This window comes from Acinonyx jubatus, chromosome C1, assembly GCF_027475565.1.
Source record: "Acinonyx jubatus isolate Ajub_Pintada_27869175 chromosome C1, VMU_Ajub_asm_v1.0, whole genome shotgun sequence".
Taxonomy (NCBI): Eukaryota; Metazoa; Chordata; class Mammalia; order Carnivora; family Felidae; genus Acinonyx; species Acinonyx jubatus.
This window is the reverse complement of record NC_069381.1, coordinates 160490422-160516325: the sequence shown is the minus strand read 5'-3', so window position 1 is coordinate 160516325 and position 25904 is coordinate 160490422. Positions and strand designations below refer to the sequence as shown.

Here is a 25904-nt window from a genome sequence, read left to right as displayed (position 1 = left end):
CGTGCGGACTCATGTTGAGCCAGGAGGCTTTCCAGAAAAAAGCTATAAAGCAGCCAGTACTAATGCAGATAAAGAACCATTTGACTTTAAACAGTGGGTTGGATTTTTTTGATTATTATTTTGTTTTGTTTGGGACTTTGGGGTTTTTATTAGGCTCTCTATTTCACTGTGGAGGAACTTGAACATCTTCCTTGCTACATCGATAATGTGAGGGGATTGGATTAGACGGGTGTTTCCCAGACTTTAAGCCATATAGGGATTACCTCGGGATCTTGTTAACAATGCAGATTCTGAATCTGATGGTATGGAGCGTGGGGGCCTGGATTTACAACAAAGAATTCGACAATCACAAAGATCTCTTCTGTCTTTTGAGTCTTCCCTTTTAGACCCAAGATTTTTGTAAAATAAGAGAAGACAGAATCCTTACACTTTAACTCATTCAACATAGTTTTATTTCATGATTGGTAGATAAGCCAGCAGCTGTAGGTAAAGTTTAACAAAGCACATAATTAATAGCTCTGCCAGGTATTGTGGTTCCAGAAAATCAAGTCATCCTCTCTCCTTCCACGTATGTTTGATTGGGCCATATGCATTTTATTATCCTAACATGGTCTCATTTTAAAAATCTTTTATTATAACTTAGTTAGCTGTCAGATTGAATAGTACACTGAAATATGAGGTGTGTTTTTGAGATGGCACAAAACCTCTCTTTTGGAATGACATTGACATACTTGCTCAAAAATAAATGATCTTTCCTAACCTTACTGAACCACTAGTCAGATAAAACCGTATCAGTGACTGTGTTACAAGTACCGTATAGCAGTGAGTTTTTATTTGTTCATGTATTTGGCGGTGACATCCATTAACTTATCCTTGACATTCTGTTTCTGTATAATGATTGTGGTTTAAGAGATTATGATAGCAATGAAGAAGGCTGCAAGTTGGGGGTTGGCAAGACTGAGTAGGTATGGGAAGAAGACATGACTAGGAGACGTTTTATAAATTTAAAGATGCAAGGTAGTCTCACCAAATTCTTTACTCAACAGAGGTGTTAGCAGTGAATAAGCTTCTCCCTGAATTTAAGGCACTTACAAGGCTTGATCCTCTGGATCCCTATGAAGACCATGCAGTGTAAAATGGCATAGGTCATCAAGACTGGTTCCACTCACAAGGCTTTCACTTGAATTGGGTTTCATTACAACAGTTCTGTTCATTGTATCCTAAAGACACAGCGAGCTCATTCACCAGTGCATGATCAAGAAAGAGTCACTGCCTTTCATGGAAGTGAAATTCTAGTAACTATAGTTCTGTTGTCAAGAATGGTCATTTATTAACTTAAGTAAAATTCGAAACATTTCTTAAAGCCATCAGTATGCTAAAATGTTAAATTGCTGCTGCTAAGTGCAGTACCATAAGGAAAAAAAAAGGCATTTCAAAAGACTAACATTCTCTTCAATGACTTCTAAAGACTCAGAGAAGGTATAACTTTATAACAAGAATGTCTCTTTGTTGCCTTTATCTTATTTTATTTTTTAAATTTTATTTATTTATTTTGAGAGAGATAGCGTGCACAAGCAGGGAAGAGGCAGAGAGAGAGAGGGAGAGAGAAATCCCAAGCAGGCTCCACACTGTCAGTGCAGAGCCCAACAGGGAGTGAGCCCGAACTCACGAACTGTGAGTTCATGACCTGAGCCAAAATCAAGAGTCGGATGCTTAACTGACTGAGCCACCCAGGAACCCCTATTATCTTTAAACAACAGCTTGTTTGGACAGAATATCCTCAGTGTATTTTTTCCTATCCTTAGTACTTAATGGTAATCCATTGTTTCTTGACATTTATCGTTAATGTAAAGAAGTCTGAAAACAGTCTTGCTTCCAGCCCCTTATATGAAAGTGACACTGGTTCCTGCCTGGTTGTCTAAAAAATTCTTTGTTTACTCTTCAAATTTAGTAATTTAAACCAGGATTTGTTCTCTTTTTTAAATGTTTATTTATTTTTAAGAGAGAGAGAGAGAGCACGTGTGTGCACACGTGGGGCAGAGAGAGAGGGGGACAGAGGATCCAAAGCAGGCTCCATGCTGACAGTGGAGAGCCCGGTGTGGGCTCGAACTCACAAACTGTGAGATCAGGCCTGAGCCGAAGTTGGGCGTTCAACCAACTGAGCCACCCAAGCACCCAACCAGGATTTGTTTTAATGTTGATAGTTTTTTTATAAGCTCATCCATGAAACAGTGTGTTCTTTCGGTCTTGAGATTCAGTTCCTTCTTCCTTGCCTGGAATATGTCCCCAAATTCTATTTCTGAATAGTATTTCTGTTCCATTTGCTGGCATCTGAACTTGAAGCACAGTTTTTATGGTGGATTGTCTTAGTCTTCAGTGTTTATCCTATATGCCTTAATTGATTTACTCTTGTACTTTTCCTTAGCCATCCAGTTGACTATTTAAGCCTTATCTCTATGCCATTGATTTGCTTTTCAGTCCTATCGATCCCGTTTCCTGTCATTTCTAGTTATTTATTAGATCTGTAGTAATTGTATTGGTATTTAATTTGTTTTTCTTAGCTCTATACTCTCACTTCGTTCTCTTTAAAAACTCACCATTGAACTCTCTTATAAAACTTATATCCTTAAAGTCTATAGTGTAAACCACTTAGAGGGAATCTGTTTCTGATTGCTTTTTCTTCCAGATTTAGGTCTTTGTCATTTGAATGCTATAATTTTATTTTTATTTTTAATTTTCTTTTTTATGTTTGTTTATTTTTGAGAGAGAGAGAGACAGAGTCTGAGTGGGGGAGAGGCAGAGAGAGAGGGAGACGCAGAAAATGGGAAGCAGGCTCCACTCTGAGCTGTCAGCACAGAGCCCGATGTGGGGCTCAAACTCATGAACCATGAGATCGTGACCTGAGCCGAAGTCAGACACTTAACCGACTGAGCCACCCAGGTGCCCCTTGAATGCTATAATTAAAAACATACATATTGTGAAATAACACATACAGGAAAGTATGTAAAACTGATATACCCAATTTAAAAATTGATTACATGTAAATATATGTAAATCTATGTAATCCCTACCACATCAATATGCATTAATGGTAGTTCAGAAATTCCCCATATTTCTCTTGCTTGTCATTATCCCCCACTTCCACACAATAGTTAACTACTGTGCTCGGTTTATAGTTATCTTTTTCATGCTTTTCTTTATAGTCTTACCACCTGTATATATATTCCTGTATAATATATTTAGATTTTGCCTGCCTTTGGACTTTATATAATCAGACCACATTGTATGTATTCTTTTGTGACTTGTTCTTTTTGCCCACATTATACTTGTAAAAATCCATCATGTTTTTGCATGTATATGTTTGCTTTCCTTGCTATATAGTATTTCATTATATTTTTTAAATTTTTTAATGTTTATTTTTGAGAGAGAGAGAGAGAGAGAGAGAGAGAGATAGTGGGGGAGGGGCAGAGAAAGAGGGAGACACGGAATCCAAAGCAGTCTCCAGCTCTGAGCTGTCAGCACAGATCCTGATATGGGGCTCAAACTCATGAACCGTGAGATCATGACCTGAGCTGAAGTCAGACACTTAACCGACTGAACCATCCAGGCACCCCTAGTATTTCATTATATTAATCAAGGTTCTCCAAAGAAGCAAAACGAATAGGGTGTGTGTGTGTATGTGTGTGTGTGTGGGGGGGGGGGGCATTTATTATAAGCAATTGGCTCATGTGATTATGGGAGCTGGCAAGTCTAAATCTGCAGTGTGGGCTGGTAGGCTTGAGACTTAGGAGGGCCAATGTTGCAGGTACATCCAAAGGCAGTCTGCTGGAAAACCCCCTCTTGCTCAGTGAGGCCAGTCTTTTTGTTCTATTCGGGCCTTGAAGTGATTGGATGAGGCCCACCCAATTATGGGAGAGCAGTCTGCTTTACCCACAGTGCACTGACTTAAATGCAAATCTTCTCTGAAAACACCCTCCAAAGTGACATAAAGTTAACTATCATATATGTGTACTACAGTTTTTCTATTTTACTGGAAATGTGTGGTTTTTAGGTTTAGGCGTTAATGAGCATTACTATTAGAGAGAGAGAGAGTGTGTGTGTGTGTCTCCTAGTGCATATAATCAATCGTATTGTCTAGAATATTACCTAGGAATGGGATTGCTAATCCTAGGGAATGCATACATCCAACTTTACTAGAAAATACAAAACCCTTTTGTTAAATGGTATGCCGGGTACTGGTTATGTTAGGTGCTCTGTATCCTTGCCGGTGCTTGGTATCGTCAGACTTGTTAGATTTTACCAATCTAAAGATTTAATTTGCATTTACTGGATTACTCACTGAACACCTTTTCATGTTTACCTGCTTGACGTGGGCTTATTTTTGTCCATTGTATAAGTTTGTATCCTTCAACTTTGATGAATTTTCTTGAATTGTCTTTTTTGATTTCTTCCCCTTCCAGTTTCTCTGTTCTCTGTTTTTAGAACTCTTTTAGATATTAGACTTTCTGAATTGATTCTCTATCTTACTTTTTCTCTCCTATTTTCTATCTTACTGATCTTGAAAATTTTTTCAACTTTATCTTCCATTTCTTCCTTTAAATATGCTATATTTTTTCTGTATACTCTATATTCATCCCTTTCTTACAGCATCCCAGTGTTTATCCTTCAGCTCTCTTTGATTCTCTTTGTTTATCCATCTTTGTCCTTCATCAGATAGTCTTTCCTCAGATGTCAGGTGGTCCTTGGCTAACTGTTCATATTTATTTGGCACTAAAAAGCTGACTGGTAGTTCTGAAAGCTTGAAAGAAACCAGCCAAGTAGACGGTGATGTTTCTATTCTTAAGTCTTCAATTGGGCGGATCAGATTTCTAAGAGCAGAATTCTCCAGTCTCCTACCATGAAAAGGTACAACCCTTTTGAGAATCAGGTGACAAAGAAAGATGGAGGTTTCAATCTTCAGTATTAACAACTTTTCGCTTAATTTTCAGGATAGCACCTCTGCCTTCAGCTCTGTCTGGTGTCCCTCTGTTCACTATCTCCTTGTTTTACCCTCTCCAGAAAACCAGACTTCAGTCTTCCACCAGAGCCGGGAAGGGGTGGGACTGGAGACAGGATTGGAGAGGGTGGGGGGAATGGCTCACTGCTTCTTAAACAGACCTTCAACTAACTCATCTGTATTCATCCCACCTTCCAGAGCGTGCCAGGTTTAGTTAGGCACATTGACTTGCTTCTTTCACTGAAGGCAATTTACTGTGCCAAGGGAATGTCATCATGAGTTCGCGTATTTTAATACTTTTGCCCCATTTCACCATCCAGAATCAATGACCAGATAGACAAAAGTAGTACCCTAACAAAGGTTTCAGGTGCAAAAAAAAATATTTTTAAATTGTATATAGCTATGCTTTCTCTTCCTCAGCCTTTCATTTTTTAGTATTTAACTGAATGCCTCGTCATATTCTTGTTTCTGTTTTAGCTTTTCAAGGGTGTGTTTATGATTAGATAAATTTATGAGATGCTCGTATTTCATCATTAGATTACCGTCTTTGATTTGGGTAAACAATACACAAATATATATTTATGACAAATAAAATTGTTCTTGTATGTTGGTTTCTGGAAATAGTTCTAACATCTTATTGTTAACTTAGACAAGTGTGTTGTATATGTTTCTTTGTTTGTTTAACAGAAAACATCTGTTAACTTGGAACTTTCCTTTGAAGAGCTATTTCCCAATACTTTGACCTCAAATCAGAAGTAATCTTGGTTTTAGAAAAAGTAAAGTAAAATCCCAAAGGCTATTCTTTACACATATTTTCATCACTTTGTACCTCTAGACTGAATGTTTTGAGTACGATTTACTTTTAAAAAATAGAAAGGATGGTATTAAAGGTTTTGTTCATTTTTTGAAAGCTAGATGTTACAATTATATATTTTGAAATTCATCTGAATGCAATTGGGCACAGCATTAAACAGCTTTTTTAAACATGAAAACCAAAACCTGAAATCACAGGAGAAAAAGACACTTCTCGAAAGTGGTAATTACGTACAACAGTAGCAGTTCAAAGCAGATGATCCCAGTCTCTCTTTTCTATTCGTTAACTACAGTACCACTTTGGAGAAAATGAATTTTGTTGAACTCTAACTAAGAGAGAGTTGGTCCTGTACAGCTTCAGACATGTTCACCAAAGAATGAACAGCTATTAAAAAGCGAGGGCAGATGCAGGTAATAAATACAAGAAAAGATGAAAAGAAGATTTTCCTGTAAAAATGGAGGAAAATGGTTTAGCTTCGACAGTTTTGACATATCAGTGCTCTCTAGTGTAGAGTTCAGCAGTTGTCCCCAGATCCATGGAACACGTCCTGCCGTCAGTATGGTTACATTGACTGACCTTTTGCCTTTGAATTCAGAGACCTGACTCACAAGTCACAGTGGAAAGACTCATTGCTCTTCCCTCCCCCACCAGCCCCCACTCTGCATTCTGCTATAGTTCCTGTCTGTCCACCCAGGCAGTATAAACTTTTCAGGGACATCTGAAGACAATTCACAAAGAGCTCCTCCTTGCCTTGTGTCGACTGTGAAATCAGCCAGGGCAGAGATATTCCGGTACAAGTTATTTGTGTTACCGGTTGTTTGTTGAGCCCCCTTCAGTGCATGTTTATTGGTTCTCTTTTCTGTTCTACTTTATTGTTTCATGACATGTTCTGTCATTCTCTGCAGAGGCCTAACTAACAGAGAAGGAGAAAGAGAACTACTGTTCATTGAACCTAGTATGTACTTAGCTTTGACTTAAATACGCTTACGTAATCCTCCCAGCCATGTGGAGAAAGATAATGTTATTCCTGTTCTCTAGATGCAGAATCTGAAGAATGATTTTCTCAGATCAGCCAGCTAAAAAGTGGCAGATCCAGGATTTAAACCTATTCTTATACCAAAGTCTGAAGTTTTCTGTTAAACACTCAGGACCCACACTTGCCTTTCCTGGTCAAACCCTGTTTCAAGACTGCAAAGGTGCTTTTGCACCGGACATAAGCAGTAGCTCTGAGACCTTAGTAAGCAGTGAGTTCCTTGGTTTTCATAGTGTGAGGGGAGTTGTTGGGTTCACTTGGTTTCATGAATCACTGCACAGAAATGTAATGTTTCTATATAAGGTTATGTACCTTTTTACAATGATGTTTTAGAAATGCAAACTAGGGGTTCCTGGGTGGTGCAGTTGAGAATCCAACTCTTGGTTTTGGTTCGGGTCATGATCTCACAGTTCATGAGTTTGAGTCCTGTGTCTGGCTCCACACTGCTGGTGTAGAGCCTGTTTGGGATTCTCTCTCTCCCTTGCTCTCCCTCCGCCCTTCCCCCACTCGCATGTGCTTGCACGTACTCTGTCTCTCAAAATAAATAAACTTTAAAAAAAACTTAAAAAACAAAAAAGATTTAAAAAACAAACTAAAGATGAATTCTTAGGGACCCCTGAGTGACTCAGTCGGTTAAGCGTCTGACTTCAGCTCAGGTCATGATCTCATGGTTCGTGAGTTTGAACCCCGCATGGGGCTGTGGGCTGACAGCTTGGAGCCTGGAGCCTGTTTCGGATTCTGTATCTCCTTCTTTCTCTCTCTGTGCCCCTTCCTGGCTCTCACTGTCTCTCTCTCAAAAATAAACATACATTAAAAATTTTTTTTCAAATAAATAAATAAATAAATAAATAAATAAATAAATAAAGATGAATTCTTTAAATTCCAGGGCGCTTGATAGAGCATGCAACTCTTGAGATATATATATATCTATATCTATCTATCTATCTATCTATCTATATATATATAATGTGATATATATAAATATATATATATAGTGTTATAATGTTATATAATTATGTTATATATATATAATATATATATAATATATATATAATATATATATAATATATACATATATAATATATATATTATATATATATATTATATATATATATATATATATATATAATCCATCATTTGATCTTATCTTTGTGTTTGTCTATATCCTGTAGAGGTAATCAAGGGAACAGGAACTTTATTATGAACCACCTAATATTTAACAGAATTCCTGGGTGTGTGGTTGAATGGTAGTTTGTAAGTGGTAAACTTTTCCAAGAAAGGATCCTTTCTTTGCCTTTAGATTCAGCATCTCTGCTTTTCTGGCTCTTTTGTGGAATAGACACATCCATTCCCCACCTTGCTCAAAGATTTTCTATCATGCCTTTCAAATCACAGAAGGGAAGGAGACTCCGTTGATGTAAACTGTGATGCTATTCTTTATGTCACTTCCCAAGGGAAAGAGAGGGCTGTACAGGCTAGGCAATGAGAGGGTATGGCTCCTTTAGTAAAAATAATGCAGCTTTCCTAAAAAGTCAATCATAATTCCAAAATGGAAATTCATTTTCTTGTCCTCTGAGGTTACATTTTAATCAGCCCATATTATGAGTTACTTTCGTTATTGGATCAGGTTCCTTAAGACTGGAAGTTCGACTGGACCGGAAGTCCAGAGCTGACGTGCAGGTTGAGGAGGAATTGGGAGTTGCGCGCTGGGTCTCTTCAGGTTGCTGTGATAAACAGAAAAGCACAAACTTACTTAGTCTTTTTTGCCCGATGCCTAGAGGTAGCCAGGAAATCCTCTCCTTAGCTGGGGTAGCAATAGGCCCATTGTGAAGCATCCTAGACCAGCTCTTTCAGTCTCCCCACACTCACCCAAGTGAGGCCAAGAACGCCATCATCCCTTCTGCCCTACACTCCCATACTGTTCAGATTTTAGAATAAATGTGAGTGACAAGTGCCTACCACCATTGCTTGGATAGTCTTTAGTTTAAGTGCCACACGCACTGTAAAATCATAAACCCCTGAAGGAGTAAAATGGTCTAATCCCTCATTGAAATGTCTCTGAATACACCTGAGCTATAAAAGGACTTAATGTTAAACAGTGCTGAGTGATTATTGTTGTAAGACTCTTACAAAAATTATACAGTGGCCTTCCATGTTTATTACTCAGAAAACAGATAATATGTCTTAACAGAAAGGAAATAATAAAAGCAGTATATTAAACTGAAAGAAACTTTTATATTTAACTTTGGTGTAGAAATTTTACCTTCTACTTTTTTAGACTTACATTATAATGAAAATTTACTTAGGAGAAATATGTCTATAACATTACAGGAAAATGACCAGTGGGAAATTGGAATTATATGGATCATTCACTTGAGTATAAGTCAAAATATAATTGCTTTTAAAGGACCAAAGGTGGATAAATTTTATTATAGTAGAAGGACCATCATGGATAGAATGCCAGGTTCTAGATTCAATAATTACTAAAGTTCAGTTTGAACTACAGAAACAGAGATACCTCAGGCCATTATAAAAAATTATTTTGTTTCCTTTTTTAAGGATAAATTAAAAGTAGAATCTTAAGTTGGTAAGCCCTGTCTTTCTGGAATATAAGCAATACCAGAATAATATTGTTGTGAAAGTTTGGAGTCCTAATTAAACATTTTCCTTTGGTATTAAACACGGTATTATTTTTGTATTTAAGTTCACCTCTGTTCTGTGTATTTGGGGGTCTTTTTTGTTGTTGTTCTGTGTATTTTTAACAGTGAAATTAAATACATCCTCTCTGACTTGTTTTGTTTTTAATTAGGCTCACTTGGGATTGCCTTTGGGAGACCATGATACTGGCTCTTGGTGCCTTTTGGCATCCCCTTTCATAAAATCAGGAGGCAAAATACTGAAATTATCAGAAGAGTAAACCATTATTCTCCGGTTTTTAAAGTATGTCACCAAAACATGACCCAAAAGTGAGAACAGATCTAGAGTCCATTCGTTTATGACTTCTGTGACTTATATGTATTGCTGACGTTTCTTGCCTCAACTCAACATGCAGACACAGAAAAATGACTATATAAAAGGAAAGAGCAAGTCATTGACTCATGGCTAGAAATCGCAAAAGTATGTTTCTGTTGCCATCCTGCCTTACTGTGCGGTTCAGGTTCTGGACTCAGCTGTACTTTAAATGATTGCTGGCATTGTACTTACGTGAGCCCATTAAATGGGGCTTTCTCATTAAAAGACATGAATGCTGGGGTCTAAAGTATGTTGAATATTTTTATTGATCGACTTGAAGAGAACATGTTAGTAAAGAAATTTCATCTCTTATGGAGTTGACTAATTGAATATAGAATGTGCTCTAATAGGATATAAGCTTTATTTTCCTTCACTTTTCCTACAGGTTAATGAAGTGGTTTAAAAAGATAAACAAGAACATTGTTTCCCTTCTAGAGTAGGCGTGCTTTTAGCTAGTTATCCCTAGTTGTTGCAAGTTTAGTCTTTGTGTTCACAAGTTTTATTTTCTGTATTCCAGACGATTCATAGAGATTAGCCACAGTTTATTTAACAAAGAAGACACACACAAAGCAATAGTTTTTTTTGCTCTTTCTCTTTTTTTTTTTTTCAGAAAGAATTCACTTGCTTACTTTTCTTAAAAACATCTTTCCCATTTCATTGAGGCAGATTTGGAAGTCAAACCAGAAACTTCAGGCTCTACTACGATGGAAAGCACTTCGTTGGGGAGAAGCGCTTTGAGTCCATCCACGATCTGGTGACTGATGGATTGATTACTCTCTATATTGAAACCAAGGCAGCAGAATACATTGCCAAGATGACGATAAACCCAATTTATGAGCACATAGGATACACAACCTTAAACAGAGAGCCAGCATACCAAAAACATATGCCAGTCCTGAAAGAGACACATGATGAGAGAGATTCTACAGGCCAGGATGGGGTGTCAGAGAAAAGGGTAAGCTACCATGAAACCACACTTTATCTTCTTCTGTTTGGGGTCCGTATAAAAAGCCATTATTGCCAGAAGAGATTGACTTCTCCACAGAGCTTTGAAAAAGATGTGCGTTTCCCTAATGTCACTGGTTTCTGTGGTGCTGAACTTTGCATATATCTAATTCTTGTTCAGTTATGTCAGGTATATATTTGTGCTCCATATTATTTCCTATTTCATCAGTTTCATGGTTTTAAAACTATGTTGAAAAAAAAAATGTCCCCTGATTTAAAAAAAAAAAAAAGCTCAGGGCTTTGGGTCAGAAGCATGACTACGGTCAAGAAAAGAGAGCTGTATTACATGAGAAATTGAGGGGGTCGCATAATCTATCAAAACTACTTTTTTATTCCCTTTATAAATAGTTCCGTTCCTTAGCAAAATGATATATAGCCATGCTTTAAAGTACATAGGATTAAATTCAGTCTATCGATAACTTTTACTATTTTGGGAATCGGTCAGTCTTGAGTAACAGGAGTGTTTATCTCCTTCGGGACTCTTAAGAATTAATTGAATCAGAAAGATGTATTTTAATTACAAGAGACAATTTAAGTTTTTCCTTTGTCATATTTTAGTTGTAATACGTTTAAAGTTAACATCAGAAGTTTCAATTCCTTGGCATTACTATTTGCTTTGGAAAATGATCCCTAGCTGCCTCTTTATCCCTCAGAAAAAGAGTGAGAGAATTTCTTGATGTTTTACATTGTATGGGATTTAGTTGGGAGAATTTTATGTATTCTAATTGGAATTGTGTTATTCACTCTAATATTCTTGAGCCTCTCCCGTGGCCATATTAAAGAAATGCAGTATTATATAGTGATTTGAGCTTGGATTGTGTCACCGAATAGATCTGTGCACAAATTCTACCATTTTACCAGTTGTGTGAACTTACTTCGTGTCACTGAATTTCTCTGTGCTTTGATGTTCTCATTTGTAAAATTATAATCAAACTGTTGTGAGGATCGATTGAAGGAGATAGTAGGTGCAAAATAGCCAAACAGTGACAGGCACACAGTAAGCACTCATGAGTTTGGTGGTAACGTTACTGTGACAGCTATATTACCTCAAGGCGGTATCCTAAAATACTTGCAGTTATCTTGAAGTATGTAGGCACAGAATGGAAATTTAAAATGTTCATTGTCTAGCCTAAATTTTAGTTTCTGGCAAGGCTAACTCAAAGTAGCATTTGCGGCTACCCAACGTTTTAAATTACAGACTGTAGAAAATTTGTAGAAAAAGGTTTTTCATATATTCGTGTTTGTTAGGAACCCTAATCTTTTTTGGAAGTAACCAGAATGTAGAATCCTAATTGCTTGCCGTATTTAATATTGTTCTTTTCACTCTCTAATTCCCATTTTCTCACTTTTGGTTATTTTCTATTCATGGTATTTTTCAGTCATGCTCGTATTTAAGTATCTCTGACAATGCATTTTATGCAGGTGTGATAGAATATTCTAAATCAGCATTTGTGAATGTGTTTAAAATGTGTCCATGTGAGGTTTTTAGAGTTGATCGGCCAAATGATGACCTTTGCTAATGTGTTCTGGGTATACTTTTCAAAATCAAGAGACTCGAACTAAAGACACAGCTGTTTCCCACTGGGCTAGTCGTTCCACCTCCTAGAGTCTTGGTTGTCCCTCCTACAAAGTGAAAGTAGCATTCACAGAGGAAAGAGACTGAGGTAGACGATGTCTGGAGGACCCTTTTAGCTCTAGGATCTGTGATTCCCCATGTATTCTGGCAGCGGCACCTGTGATGGTACATGGTCTGGATCGCCTGCTGCTGATGGCCACTGATGGCCACATAGAGTGAGGTAGCTAGCACCGGAAAGTATTTCTCTCCAGCGGTACATAGTTAAGGATCATGGAAAAAAAAATTTTTTTTTTCTTTTTGCTTTAAACTGCATGCATCTTAAATCTAGTTGGCTTAAAATCTACTCACTCAAAAATAGATTTATTTTATTTATAGGTGTCATCCAACAGGACAGGGATGATGACCTGTTCAGGAGCTTGAAACATTGATTCCCTGTCACAGTTGATGACATTTGTAAGTAAAGACAATCGTGTTTCATTGATTTCAAATATCGCTTGACACAAGTATGATTTAATAAGTATTTTACTGGATCCTGAATAGCTAAAGTCCCTCTTGTCCGTGAGGGGCTTACCTTTTCCTCAGAGGCAAAAGTGGTGATTTCACAGGAGTTAGGATGCTGGTGTGGAAAGGTTGCTGGTATTGGAGTTAAGAGCTAGGTTCCAGTTCTGCTACAGGAATTGATTTCCTGTGTCACTTTGGGCAGACTGCTTCACTTCTCTGAGACTGTGTTTCCCCGCCTTTAATAAGAGGGCTTTGGGCCAGATGATCTCCAAGATGTGGTTCTTGTTATAGCCTGTGATCCTTCAAGGAGTGTAGGTGTTGTAAGAGGCAGAGAACACAGGACAGAAATAGCACCGAAGTCTGGTCTTGAAAGGTGAGATCTATTTTTAGCTTATCTACCAACTAATTGTGTGACTTTGGGACAATCCCCTAGCCTGTCTGGACTTCAGATTCTTCACAGATAAGGGTTTTTCGCTAAAACAGTAATTTTACAATTGTTACAATTTTGCTTACTGCAAAAAGGGCTCTGTGCTCAAATAGGCTTGATGAAAAAAAATTTTTTTTAACCTACCTATTTCTTTTCTGTAGTCTTCTCAGTTTCGCTAATGACCTAATAATATGTGTTATGACTCTCCAAGAGTGTTCCCAGACTTACCTGAAGCGCCTCGCCACTCTTCAGAAAATTATTCAGGAAAATAATATTTCACGAAATCCACTTGGGGAAATTCTGAATCAGATATCTCTTAAGGTCTTTCCTCCTTCTAAAATTAAAGGAGGAGAATGCCGTGCGTATTTTATTTTTCAGTCCTTAAGTGTAAGTTGAGCATCTGAGCTTTGTGGAAGGTTATCAGGATGGTTTGATGGTCTTAAAGTTTTTTGTCACGGAAGTGAATCCTGAAGGTCCCCAGCTGTGTCTAGGAAAGCTCGTGGCATATTCTGAGGGCGGAGATTTTTTTTCCAAGTGACATCTGTGTCATTTTTTCATTAACTCTCCCAATTCCTTCTCCAGCTTGAAATATCAATCAGAAACTTAAATTTCTTTTCAAAAAGTATTAAGAGAAATTTAATCATGAAGTGGTAGCCTGTTGAAAAGCCAGAGTTCCTTCTCTTCTAAAATGGCTTAACTATAGTATCCACACTGGCCATGAACCCAGCTTTTATTAGTTACTTTTTCAAAATTTATCTTGGAACTGTATTTGAATAGTGTCTTTCTCCAAGTAGTAAATGTCATATGTTTGCTTCAACAGATATTGGACCAATGGCTGAATGCAACAATTTTTATGATAATTTTATACTTATTAATAATGTAATTTCAAATTCTCCAAAGCCCTGCTTTAGAACATGTCTCATAACTGTTAATAATATAAACTGCCAAATAAAATATATTAATTTGCATTTCAGAAACTGTGCTATGAGTCAGAACTCAGAATCTAGCCAGGACCTCATTTCTTTAGAATCTAGTCTTCTAAGTCCCAAACCTGCCTCACATGGAAGAGTGACCTGTGATGGCAAGGGGGTACAAAATCCATTTGTTGGTTTTATGGAACTTCACCAAGCCAGATAACCTATATGTGTCTGTGTGTGTATATATGTGTTTTTTTCTTCCCCTGGAAGTTTGGAATGATTGCAATGCTTGGCATACTGTCATATTATTTTATTCTTCAGGAATTTCTTTTACATTTAAATTCCACTTTTTAAAGACTTCTTTGGGAATCACCAGACTGCATATGTACTGAAAAACCTTGTGAAGTTTGAAGTTTAAATGTAATCAGGGCCCTGCCAAAAAACTGCTATAACTACTGGACTTCTTTTGGCATCTCCATAAAATGATAGGAGTCTTTGTCCCTGGGAATGGCAAAAGGGGCCCAGGCAGTCTGGTCTGCTAATTGTCTTATTCTCCCACAAAACAGCTCTCCTAAATGTTTTTACTTTGCTTAAAAAATATGTAGCTAGCACATTATTTGTATCCCTATAATCTCCATGTAGAAATCAGCGGGGAAAGCCATACTTAATCATTGCAAAAGTGACCATATCAGAGGAGGGAGTACCATGAAGCAGTCTACAGAAAACTGTTCTTTGACTTTATACTTTACCACTTTTTAAAGCCTATCTTTTCCGGGGCACCTGGGTGGCGCAGTTGGTTGAGAGACCGACCTCGGCTCAGGTCATGATCTCACGGTTCGTGGGTTTGAGCCCCGCGTCAGGCTCTGTGCCAACAGCTCAGAGCCTGGATCTTGCTTCTGATTCTGTATTTCCCTCTCTCTCTCTCTTCCACTCTCCTGCTCGTTCTCTCTCTCTCCGTCTCTCTCTCTAAAATAAGTAAACATTAAAAAAAATAAAGCCTGTCTTTTGCTGCTTCTTCCTTATTCTTCCCCAACTTGTGCTCCTGTTGTTCATCTGCTTCCTAACCCTGCCTTTATCCATATCCATTCCTCTCTCCCCTGGTCAGATTTACATGCTCACACTTCCATTGTGGCTTAAGGTTAGGATGAGTTGTTCCAGGGGAGAACAGGCACTCAGAGAACTGCCAGATTTGCCCAGGGTCACCTATTTGTATAAAGAAGCCAATTTAGTCATTTGTGAGAAAGACTATAGTTGCCCTACAGAACATCTAATAGTGGCTTTGTCTTCTCTAAGTATCCTTCTTAAGAATCAAGTCGAGTTCAAAATCCTACATAGTCAGTATATAAGTATATCTTTGTCTGTGTGGTTTTGAGCAAATCTTAAGTCTCCCTGGGTCGCAATTTGCCTCGGTCTCTAAAATGAGGATTATGGATTCCGTTATACTGGTGGTTATGAATATTCATGAAACTTTATAAAGTGGCCTTCCTCGTATGTAATGCATTATTGACTTTGGGATCAGAGCGATCACCAACCAGATGCCCATTCGTGGGTCTGAGTACTGTTCCCCCAGCTTTTGCTGGAAACAGCACGTTCAGGTTTCTCTTCAGGATCCATCTTTTCATTGCTTGAAGTGCCCTCCTCGTTCACAACATAACATCAAACAGCTCCAAATTGCTTCATCCAACAGTGGAGTTTCTCTTTTAGTAATACTAGGATGCCTCTAATTGTGTCTAAACAGGAAGCATGTCTTTGCCCAATAATATGCTAAGGATTTTTAAGGCTAGAATATGTTATTTTTTATGGTATTTGCATTTTAGTATTGACCAGTATTTTAACTCTACTTTCCATGAATGTAAGACAATTAGTCTTCTGCTTCTCTGCCTGTCAGTGAACTTTTATTGAAGGTGCATCCCATGTTGAGTCCATTAGCAAACATCTCTCAAATTTCCCTGAACTTCTGATTATTCTCCTAACTCCAGCCAGGGAAACCCTCTCCTTCCTTGGCCTTAACATCTTCACGTTTCACTTTCTAGATAGTCTTCTATGAGCTATCTATCTAAATAGATTTGTGGTTTTAACTCAAGAGTAATCTTGGAACATAAATAAGTAAAGAGCATTGCAAAAATATCATCCCCATGTCTTCTTCAGTATCCATGAACACTAACTCATCTATGAAAATTAATTGCTTTTAATTCAACATCTATTGCATGCCTCCTGTTTGTAAGGAAACAGGCTAGACTCTGGAAGGGATAAAAGATGTACAAGATAGAAGCCCTGCCTCAAAGAAACCCCGCCTTACGTGTTAATGTTTTCATTGTTTCCACCCTAATTAATTAGCAATTAGGCATCTTGATAGCAAGAGGCTACCTGCCTATATCATCTGAAGAGTATTGCAGTTCAGTAGGTATTAAGTTGGACTCGCTCTGATGTGAGTTTGCTTCTCTAATAGCCCAGCAGATCACAGAAAACACTTTTGTAGACAAGAACACTACTTTGTCAGAATCATAGATCAGAAATTAATAGGACATGCTGGCATTCCACTCCAGTTTCAAGGCTTTAAACCCCCCGTGTTGTTACACTTCTCGTTCAGCGCTTTGGATTTTATATTAATGGTGTTGACTGACTACATGAACAAATGAGTGTATTTTATGAATTCAGCCAAATCCGAGAAAGAAAAATATAGTCACTCAAGTTGATTTGATACTTTATATTATTTTTCCTTTAAGAACTCAGAATCCTTAGGATGTCTCTGTGAGGTAGGGATGGCCATTCCTTATTCCATAGATAGAGCATCTGAGGAACAGAAAAATTGTCTTTGTGATATGAAATAGTTGGTGAAATGTGGTGGCTAGATGCACGTCTTCGGGGACATGTGCCAAGAAGCCAAGATGGTAGAGAAGTGGCATCTCCCCAAACTCATGGTTATATCAGTCATGTGTTGGGACAGTGTGGACCCCACCAGAGAATCTCATACTTACAATGATTAAAGAAAACTCAAAGGGGGCCCTGGACATCTGTTGCATGAATCTCCTCTGTTCCTCCATCTTATCACCCACGGAAAGGATTAGTAATTAAAAGCCATTAGGGAAAACCAGATGGAAAGATGAAAACGGAAGTAAACATCAAATCCTCAGCTCCAAAAACCAGGCCAGCGGAAGACCAAATTGTAATTTACCAAGCCAGCTGCAGTTTTGGAAGATCTCTGTATATGAGCCAATTTAACAAATAAAATAAGTCTTAAATTACTGGCTTGAGGGTTGGAAAAGGAAGCTGTTAGAGATTGTTTCACAATTGCTATTTCAGAGTCTCCAGCATTTTGGTGAGGAAATAATCATTGGTGGCCTCTCCATTTAACTCTGAAACAGAAATCAGCTCTGGTGGCTTTAGGAGTGATAGCATTTGGGTACAAAGTGAGTGAGACTATCAAGCAATCATCTGGCTTTCCCATGTTGCCCACAAACCAATTCTCTGGGCAATTCTAAAATAAAACTTTCCAGTTTCAATAAATGCTTTTTTTTTTTTAATTTTTAATGTTTATTTGTTTTTGAGAGAGACAGAGAGACAGAGAGAGCACGAGCGGGGAAGGTACAGAAAGCGAGGGAGGCACAGGATCCAAAGCAGGCTCCAGTCTCCGAGCTGTCAGCACAGATCCTGACGTGGGCTCAAACTCACAAACCGTGAATTCATCACCTGAGCTGAAGTCCGACACTCAACCGACTGAGCCACCCAGGTGCCCCTAATCTCAATAAATCCTTACATTAGATCTCATCCTAAATGATTTGGACCTGTAATTTTTTCTTGGGCCTTTTGCTCTATCCTATTTCCCTTTATCCTTGGAGTACTTTCTCTTTCCCTAATATTTAGACCTCTCAGAGACTCACAGATCATGCCCTGAGCCTTTCCTTACCCAAGTTGTGAGACCTTAATTGTTTTAAATGGCCTCATAAGTTAGTCCTTAACTCTTCTTGGGTCTCCTTTGAGTTACTGCACCCGGTGAAAAATGCTCAAACCTGAGCATTATATTGCAAAAATAGATTCTTTCAGTAAGACATTCTAGGCCTCTATAATCAACTGATCGTGCCCTTGTTTATGTGATTCCTATTAAGTGTGCTGCTACGTTATTTCATTGTTTTGCTCAGTAACTTGAATGAATAAGCTCTATTATCCTCTATTTCCTCAGGTTCTAAAGACATCCAGTGAAAATTCACTAAATGCTGTAGGTTTGCTGATGAACTAAAATTTTACAACTTAAACATTATTTTTGGCAATTTCTTTTTTTTTCCTGTTTTAGGAAGCTCTTTTATTTTTGGTTTTATTTTTCAAATTTTAATTCCAGTATAGTTACATACAGTGTCATGTTAGTTTCAGGTGTACAATATAGTGATTCAATAATTCCATACATCACTCAGTGCTCATCATGATAAGTGTACTCTTAATCCCCATCACCTGTTTCACCCGTTCCTCCCCCCCCCCCCCCCGTAAACCTCTGTTTGTTGTATACAGTTAAAAGATAGTTTCTCTATAGGTTTTTGGTTTGTCTTTTTTTTTTCTTTGATCATTTGTTTTTTTAAATTCCACATATCAGTGAAATCATATGGTATTTATCTTTCTCTAATTTCACTTAGCATTATGCCCTCTAGCTTCATCCACATCACTGCAATTAGCAAGGTTTCATTCTTTTTTATGGCTGAATCATATTCCAGTGTGTGTGTGTGTGTGTGTGTGTGTGTGTGTGTACACACTCCATCTTCTTTATGCATTCATCTATCAGTGGACACTTGGGCTGCTTCCATAATTTGGCTATTGTAAATAACGCTGCAGTGAACATAGGGGTGCGTATATCTTTTCGAATTAGTGTTTTTGTGTTCTTTGGGTAAATATCCGGTAGTGTGATTACTGGGTCATGGAGTAGTTCTATGTTTAACTGTTTGAGGCACCGCCACACCATTTTCCACAGTGGCTGTAGCAGTGTGCATTCCCACCAACAGTGCATGAGGGTTATCTTTGATAATTTCTAAATTACTCCAGTTTGTACTTATTGACCAGCATTGTTTGATTAAAAACAAACAAACCACCTTTAGTATAAAATTCCTCTCCAAAAGCAGAAGCTTTTATATGAATTGCAGATTATGTAGCACCAGCTAAGAGATTTACACCTTTCTTTCTTTCACCCACTCAGCAGAAGGAGATCCTCGTCATGGGTATAGTTTGCTTAATAACTTTAGAATGACTTGGGGTTGCTGCTCAAGTTCATAGTGAGGAAAAAAAAAACCATATAGTTCCCCTATCCCTGGAGAAAGTACTGTTTTTCCTCGCAATGGGGAAACTGCAAATGAATAAGCCCATATCTCTTTATAGGCTTATTTTCTAAGAATTTTTTGTAAGTCAGCTTTATTGCAGTATAATTTATATACAATAAAATGCACACAGTTATGTGTCTAGTTTGATGAGCTTTGACAAATACACATACCTATGTAACCACCACTGCAATCAAATATGGAACATGCCATTACTCCATGAAGTTCCCCTAATGTCTCTTTGTAGAAAATCGCACCTCCACCCCCGGCCCTAGTGCAACCACTGATTAGATCTCTATCAGGACAAGAACTTATTTTTATAAGTATTGATATGAAGGTGGCGTTCTTTTTAATGTTTTAGTTTTCTACACGTATAGCACTTTTTACCTTCATTTTCTATTTATTATAAGTACATCATCTTATTTACCTTTTTTTAAGTGTTTTTGTTTTTTGTTTTTTGGTTTTTTTTTTTGGAGAGAGAGAAAGGATCCCAAGCAGGCTCTGCCCTACCAGTGTGGAGCTCATTGTGGGGCTCGATCCCATGAACCGTGTGATCATGACCTGAGCCGAAATCAGGAGTTGGACACTTAACTGACTAAGCCACCCAGATGCCCATAAATACCTACCTTCTTATCTGGATTTTAGATGTAAAATTTCTCAAGTCATATTATTTTAGAGAAATATGGGCAACAAAAGAATGACTGATGTTTAGTACCGATTGCAAGGCACTGTGACTTGTTGATGGTTTCACTCCTATCATTATGGGCTTTTCACTTTTTCATCTATGATAAGAACTTCAAAAATGTGGGAACACAATGAGAGAGGATTCTTAGGGAGGAAGATCTTCTCTGCTCTGTTGGGATCTTGGACCTGAGCCAGAAGCACTCAGCCAGCTCTCCTTTAATCACTGCCATCTCTTGGCCCTTCCTCTTGGGAATAGGTCCCATGGCAGATGCTAGTCACAGTCACAGTTGATAGGAAGTACAGTGTCCCCGACTCTCTGAGTGGGAAGCGTACCACATGGTACCAAGTATCACAATGAGAAAAACTACCGTTTCTGCTTCCTCTTTGCAGTTGGCTCAGATGGGAAAAGGCGTTCTTTGTGGCAGTGGTATGATTTCAGAATTCCCTATGGAATACCGCTGAAGCTTTTTTTCCCCAGCTTTATTGAGACCACTAGGGCATTTAGACATGTCTCCCTATGCTCCTTGAAAGCTTGCAGGTACAACCCACTCAAGAATCCTGAAGACTGGAGTTCTGCTCTTCTCGTTCCCAGGTGAAGACTGATAATCTCTTGTCTGACAAGCTCCTATGTGTGGAGTGTGGGTTGTATAAAATCCTGGAGAAATGATTTTAAGTTTTCTCCTGGCGCCCTCAGACAAAACTATTGGAATATGAGTGAATGGAGGGAATGTTAATAGATGCAGAACCTTGACCCCACCCTAATTCCTTAAAAGTAGATTTAAGAATTTACATGTGAATTTTAGTAATCTCTTGCAATGCAGTTTGACTAGAGTAGGCTCTCCAGTGAACCAGAACTGTTCTCGAAGCCTCAGGAACTCAAAAACCTTGTGACCCTCTTTTAGAATTCGGCATGGTTTGTTGGCCACCTTTTTGAGGTCTACTGCTTCTTAAGGCTGGGAGGACTGGGTATAGTGGTGGAGGGGGAAGAGCACTGGAGTTCTGCTTCTGCTTCTACTTCTGAATAGAAGCAGAGTAGAGAAGAATTGTAGAAATGTGTTATGTACACTGACTAGTATACCATGTTATGCCTGTATATGTATATGTGGTATTTGTGAACCAGTCCAATCATGTGACCTAAAACTGTCCTTAAATTTAAAAAGAAAGGAATCATGTGTTGATGTATCTAATTAATGAATTTAAGAGCGTTTTCTCCCCTACTCTTAAGGAAATACACGTTCTTTATAAAAAAATCTGAAAAATAGGAACTAAAAAAAAAGAATTATTCATAGCCTCACCATCCACAGTGTATGTCAACATTTTGATAGATTTCCTTCAAGCCTTCCTGTGCACAGATTATTTTAAATTTTTATATTTTTATTGTACAAGTAATCCTTGTTCATTTCCTACAAAAATTAAAAAAAAAACATTTAAAAACTAGCATTAAATTCACACCAAATCCCATTATTGATGGATAACATAACCAACAATATTCTGTTTATTCTTCTAGAGTGTGTGTGTGTGTCTGTATGAGAGTATGAGAGAGAGAAAAGCAGAGAGGAGAGAGAGAAAACATGTTTCTTCTATACAAACTCCTTTTTAATTTGCTTTACTGTTAGGTTATGAAAAATCTTTCCATGCGAATAATGCTCAATTGTTTTAAATGTCTACATAGCATTCCTTCATTTTAATGTTTATTTTTTTAGAGAGAAAGAGGTAGAGAGCCAGTGGGGAGGGGCAAAAAAAGAGGGAGACAGAATCCCAAGTAGGCTCCACGCTGCCAGAGCAGAGTCTGATGTGGGACTTAAACTCACGAGGCACGAGATCATGACCTGAGCCAAAATCAAGAGTCGGACGCTTGACCGACTGAGCCACCCACGCGCCCCTGTGTAACATTACATGGTGTTTATATGCAGTAATTATTCAACCAATCTCTTAAGATATTTTTCATTCACTCATTTTATGAATATTTATTGAATACAGCTCATTTGGGCTACCGTGCCCAATACCAATCAAGACAACTTTGGATCTTCTCATGAAGCTAATTTTCTGTCTTATACACCGAGAATATTAAAAAGAAACTTGAAGATTATCCTCATGTTTTAAATGATGATATGTTGGTTCAGAGAGGAAAATTCTTCTGGCCAGGAAATTTTGTTGTTAAGTGATTGGTAACCAGTGGTTTTTTTCCTGCATGCTATGTTTTTATAATAATGAATCTTCCTTAAGTATTTTTTAAAAATATTAAATAAAAATGGTTCCTTTGCTTATTCAGATTAGCATAATTTAGATTATACTAGTCATTTAAATAGATTTTCTAATTTAGATTTTTGTTTATTCTTGTAAATGGCTTTTCCCCTTCAAATATGAGATTTTTTTTTCAGAATACTTAATGCTCTAAAAATCAGTATTTCTTCAGGAATAATGATAACTAACCAAAAAATTTAAATTTATAAGTTATTTGGGGGGTAACTTAAAAAAACATACACAGTTGGAATAGTCTTTATCTTTAAAATGGAGAAGACCTGAAATCATTCTTTCACTATATGCTAATTTGGATGTAAATTAAAAAAAAATAAAAAATAAAATTTAAAAAAATCTACGTGCAAAAAATAAGTAAATAAATAAAATGGAGAAGACTTTCATGTGAAAAGCATATTTCTGCACTTGTTGAATATGGAGAGTCGCACCTTAGCTTCGTATGTAATCACAGCCATACTTGTCTGCTCTTTGAAGTTACTTGGTTCTAAATTAATGAAGCAATTTGAGGGGAAAGGATTTCATAACTTATATCTGCAGTGTGCACCGGAGGATGGGGAGGTAGGATTAGCTAAAACTATTATTTAAGTCAGAAAGAACTATTTTGATATCTTGTGGACATAACATTCTAATTACCGTATATTTCAAATGTGAATAGTGAATTCCCTTCATCTCCTTATAGACAAAGCCCCCCAAAATGCCCCTGCCTACTTAGTGAATGTGACAAATACTTTTATTTGGAAACTGTTTATTGTTCCTGAGGAGGGGGTAAGTTTTTCATATATATCTTTAATTCATAGTGATATTAGATTATAAACAAGTGTTTGGAATATTTCACTTTTGGTTTCATACAAAAAATATTCTAAACTTTAAAAAAAAATTTTTTTTTAACGTTTATTTATTTTTGAGACAGAGACAGAGCACGAACAGGGGAGGGTCAGAGAGAGAGGGAGACACAGAATCTGAAACAGGCTCCAGGCTCTGAGCTGTCAGCACAGAGCCCGACGCAGGGCTCGAACTCACGGACCACGAGATCATGACCTGAGCCGAAGTGGGACACGTAACCGACTGAGCCACCCAGGCGCCCCTAAACTTTTAAGCTAAATTTATTTATTTTTTCAAGACAGAACTTAAATGGTAATGGATCTTTAGCATCTGATCTGGTGTTAAGACTCATCAAAGAATTTCTGTAGCCATGTATGCTAGTGTTTGATCATAGCTTTGGAGAAGTCCACAGCATCTGGTTCACATGTTCTCTTTATTTAGAATCTGTTGTATTTCTTTCTTTAATTTCTTATTTTTTGAGATTTGTTTTCCAGGAAGATGTACCTTTGCTCCTCAGACAAAAGCATTTCAAAGGTAGCTTTAATTATCATATTATCTTCTACTTATCCAGACATTCTGACACACTCAAAACAATTTTGCTCCTCAGACAAAAGCATTTCAAAGGTAGCTTTAATTATCATATTATCTTCTACTTATCCAGACATTCTGACACACTCAAAACAATTTTTTTATTAGACATCCCCTTGGGACAGGATATCTGTTCATCTTATGACTTTAATGATGTCACTTTAAGCACATCATTAACCTCTTCAGGACTGAGTTGAAGAACTCAGCTTCTGCTTCATTAGATGCCATTCAGGTCCCTTCTAGCAGTCATGATTCACAACTAATAAGTTCTCTTTGTAACCCTCAAGAGATTTTTCAGACTTAGATTCTGTACTTCTGAGAACTTACTATGTTAAGAAGACAGGCTGAAAACATGCACATTTCAATACAGGCTTGACTCATACTAACTAGGATTGTAAATTGTCGAGCCAGTGACATAATTTCCTTTGGCCTCAGGAAATTGAAGGTCTTTTGTAGCTCCCCAATAAACATGTCTAAGGGTTGTAAGACTACAAATAATAATAAACATAACTAACATTTATTGAGCCTTTGTACGTCAGAAAGTGTGCTGAGTGTTTCACCAGAGGATCTGCTTTGATTTTTACAGCAATCCTTTTGAAGGTAGGGATTATAAGAACATGGGTATCTTTACGGATGATAGGTTTATGGGGAGTTATCAAAGGGATTCTGGGGGCATGTTTTAATAGTGCATGCTTTATTTTTAAGAATGAAATCACAAAGGACAACCAGATCTACCAAATGTCCTTTGGTGTCATCATAGTGATGGAACCGTAGACTGTGTTCGTATTTAAAGTAAGTAGATCACTTTATTGTGAGTAATTGGATTACTCAAAAAGGAAGAAATTACGGGCGCCTGGGTGGCTCCGTAGGTTAAGCGTCCCACGACTTCGGCTCAGGTCACGGGATCACACGCTATTCATGAGTTCGAGTCCCATGTCAGGCTCTGTGCTGACGCTCGGAGCCTAGAGCCTGCTTCAGATTCTGTATCTCCCTCTCTCTCTCTGCCCCTCCCCTGCTTACTCTCTCTCTCTCAAAAATAAATAAAAACATTAAAAAAATGTTTTTTAAAATGAAGAAATTAAAACACCTTGGAACCTGCCCAGAGATAGTTGAAGCTCGGTCTAGATGGGCCCTTCACCCACTGAGGCATGTTATGCTAGAACTATAGTGCTTAGGTTTAGGTTTTGTTTTGTTTGTTTGTTTGTTTGTTTGTTCTGTTTTTAAAGAAACTCTTACAATGTTAAAAGACTAAAAAGCTTCCAATTTACAGAATAAGAAACCTGTAACTATTGAGTTTTTAAGTATAAAAAACATGAAACAAAATAGTCTTCCCTGTATTGTAGCTTACTTCTCTGAGGGTTGCTCGTTCAAATGCTACCTCCTTTCTTTACATCACAAAAAATGTACAAATCCAAATAGTCTTGTTCCTTTCATAGAAACAACAACAAAAATAAGTAAGAAAGGATTTTATACTTAGGTGAGAGTGTAAATTATACATAAATGTGCAAAGCTGTCAACAATTCAACATGTGAATTTTAAATCACAGTGTACTTAATAGAATGAGCTCTGCATAAATTTCCTTAAAGTTTTTATTATCAAACTATATTAAATGATTAACATAGCTTATTTGTATATTAATGAAATATACTTGCAACTAAGATTTATGAAAAGCATTTGTATTTATTATATTTAAGAAAAGTCTGTACACTTTTCCATTTTCAACAGTTGACTAAGACTCACGTTGACATCTTGAGGTTTTCATCATTTCAGTGTTCAAAGTGCTTATTAGCATTTCCTTGTCAAAGTTGAAGCTTACGTAGCTCTTTGTAACTGACAAAAGACCTTTGAGTTGACAATCACCTCCTAAATAAATAAGATTGTGAAGGCAGTTGAAGTGTTTTTCAAATCAATACTCTAGAGACCATATGTAAAACTTACTATAGAGAGTTTATTATAATTTAGAAGCAAAAAAA

At 37.4% G+C, this 25904-nt stretch overlaps 1 protein-coding gene across 4 annotated transcripts in view; it reads left to right on the top strand.

Moving 5' to 3' along the window:
- CHN1 (chimerin 1) overlaps positions 1-25904 on the top strand; it is a 201750-nt gene that overhangs the window by 104581 nt on the left and 71265 nt on the right. For 3 of the 4 annotated variants that reach the window (XM_053215303.1, XM_027055454.2, XM_015086457.3), the window contains one exon: positions 10522-10810. In XM_053215303.1, coding sequence (XP_053071278.1) covers positions 10522-10810 — 289 coding nt within the window. Of the gene's footprint in view, positions 1-10521; positions 10811-12865; positions 12890-25904 lie in introns of those variants that run through there. The other variant, XM_015086463.3, reaches the window with a different exon arrangement.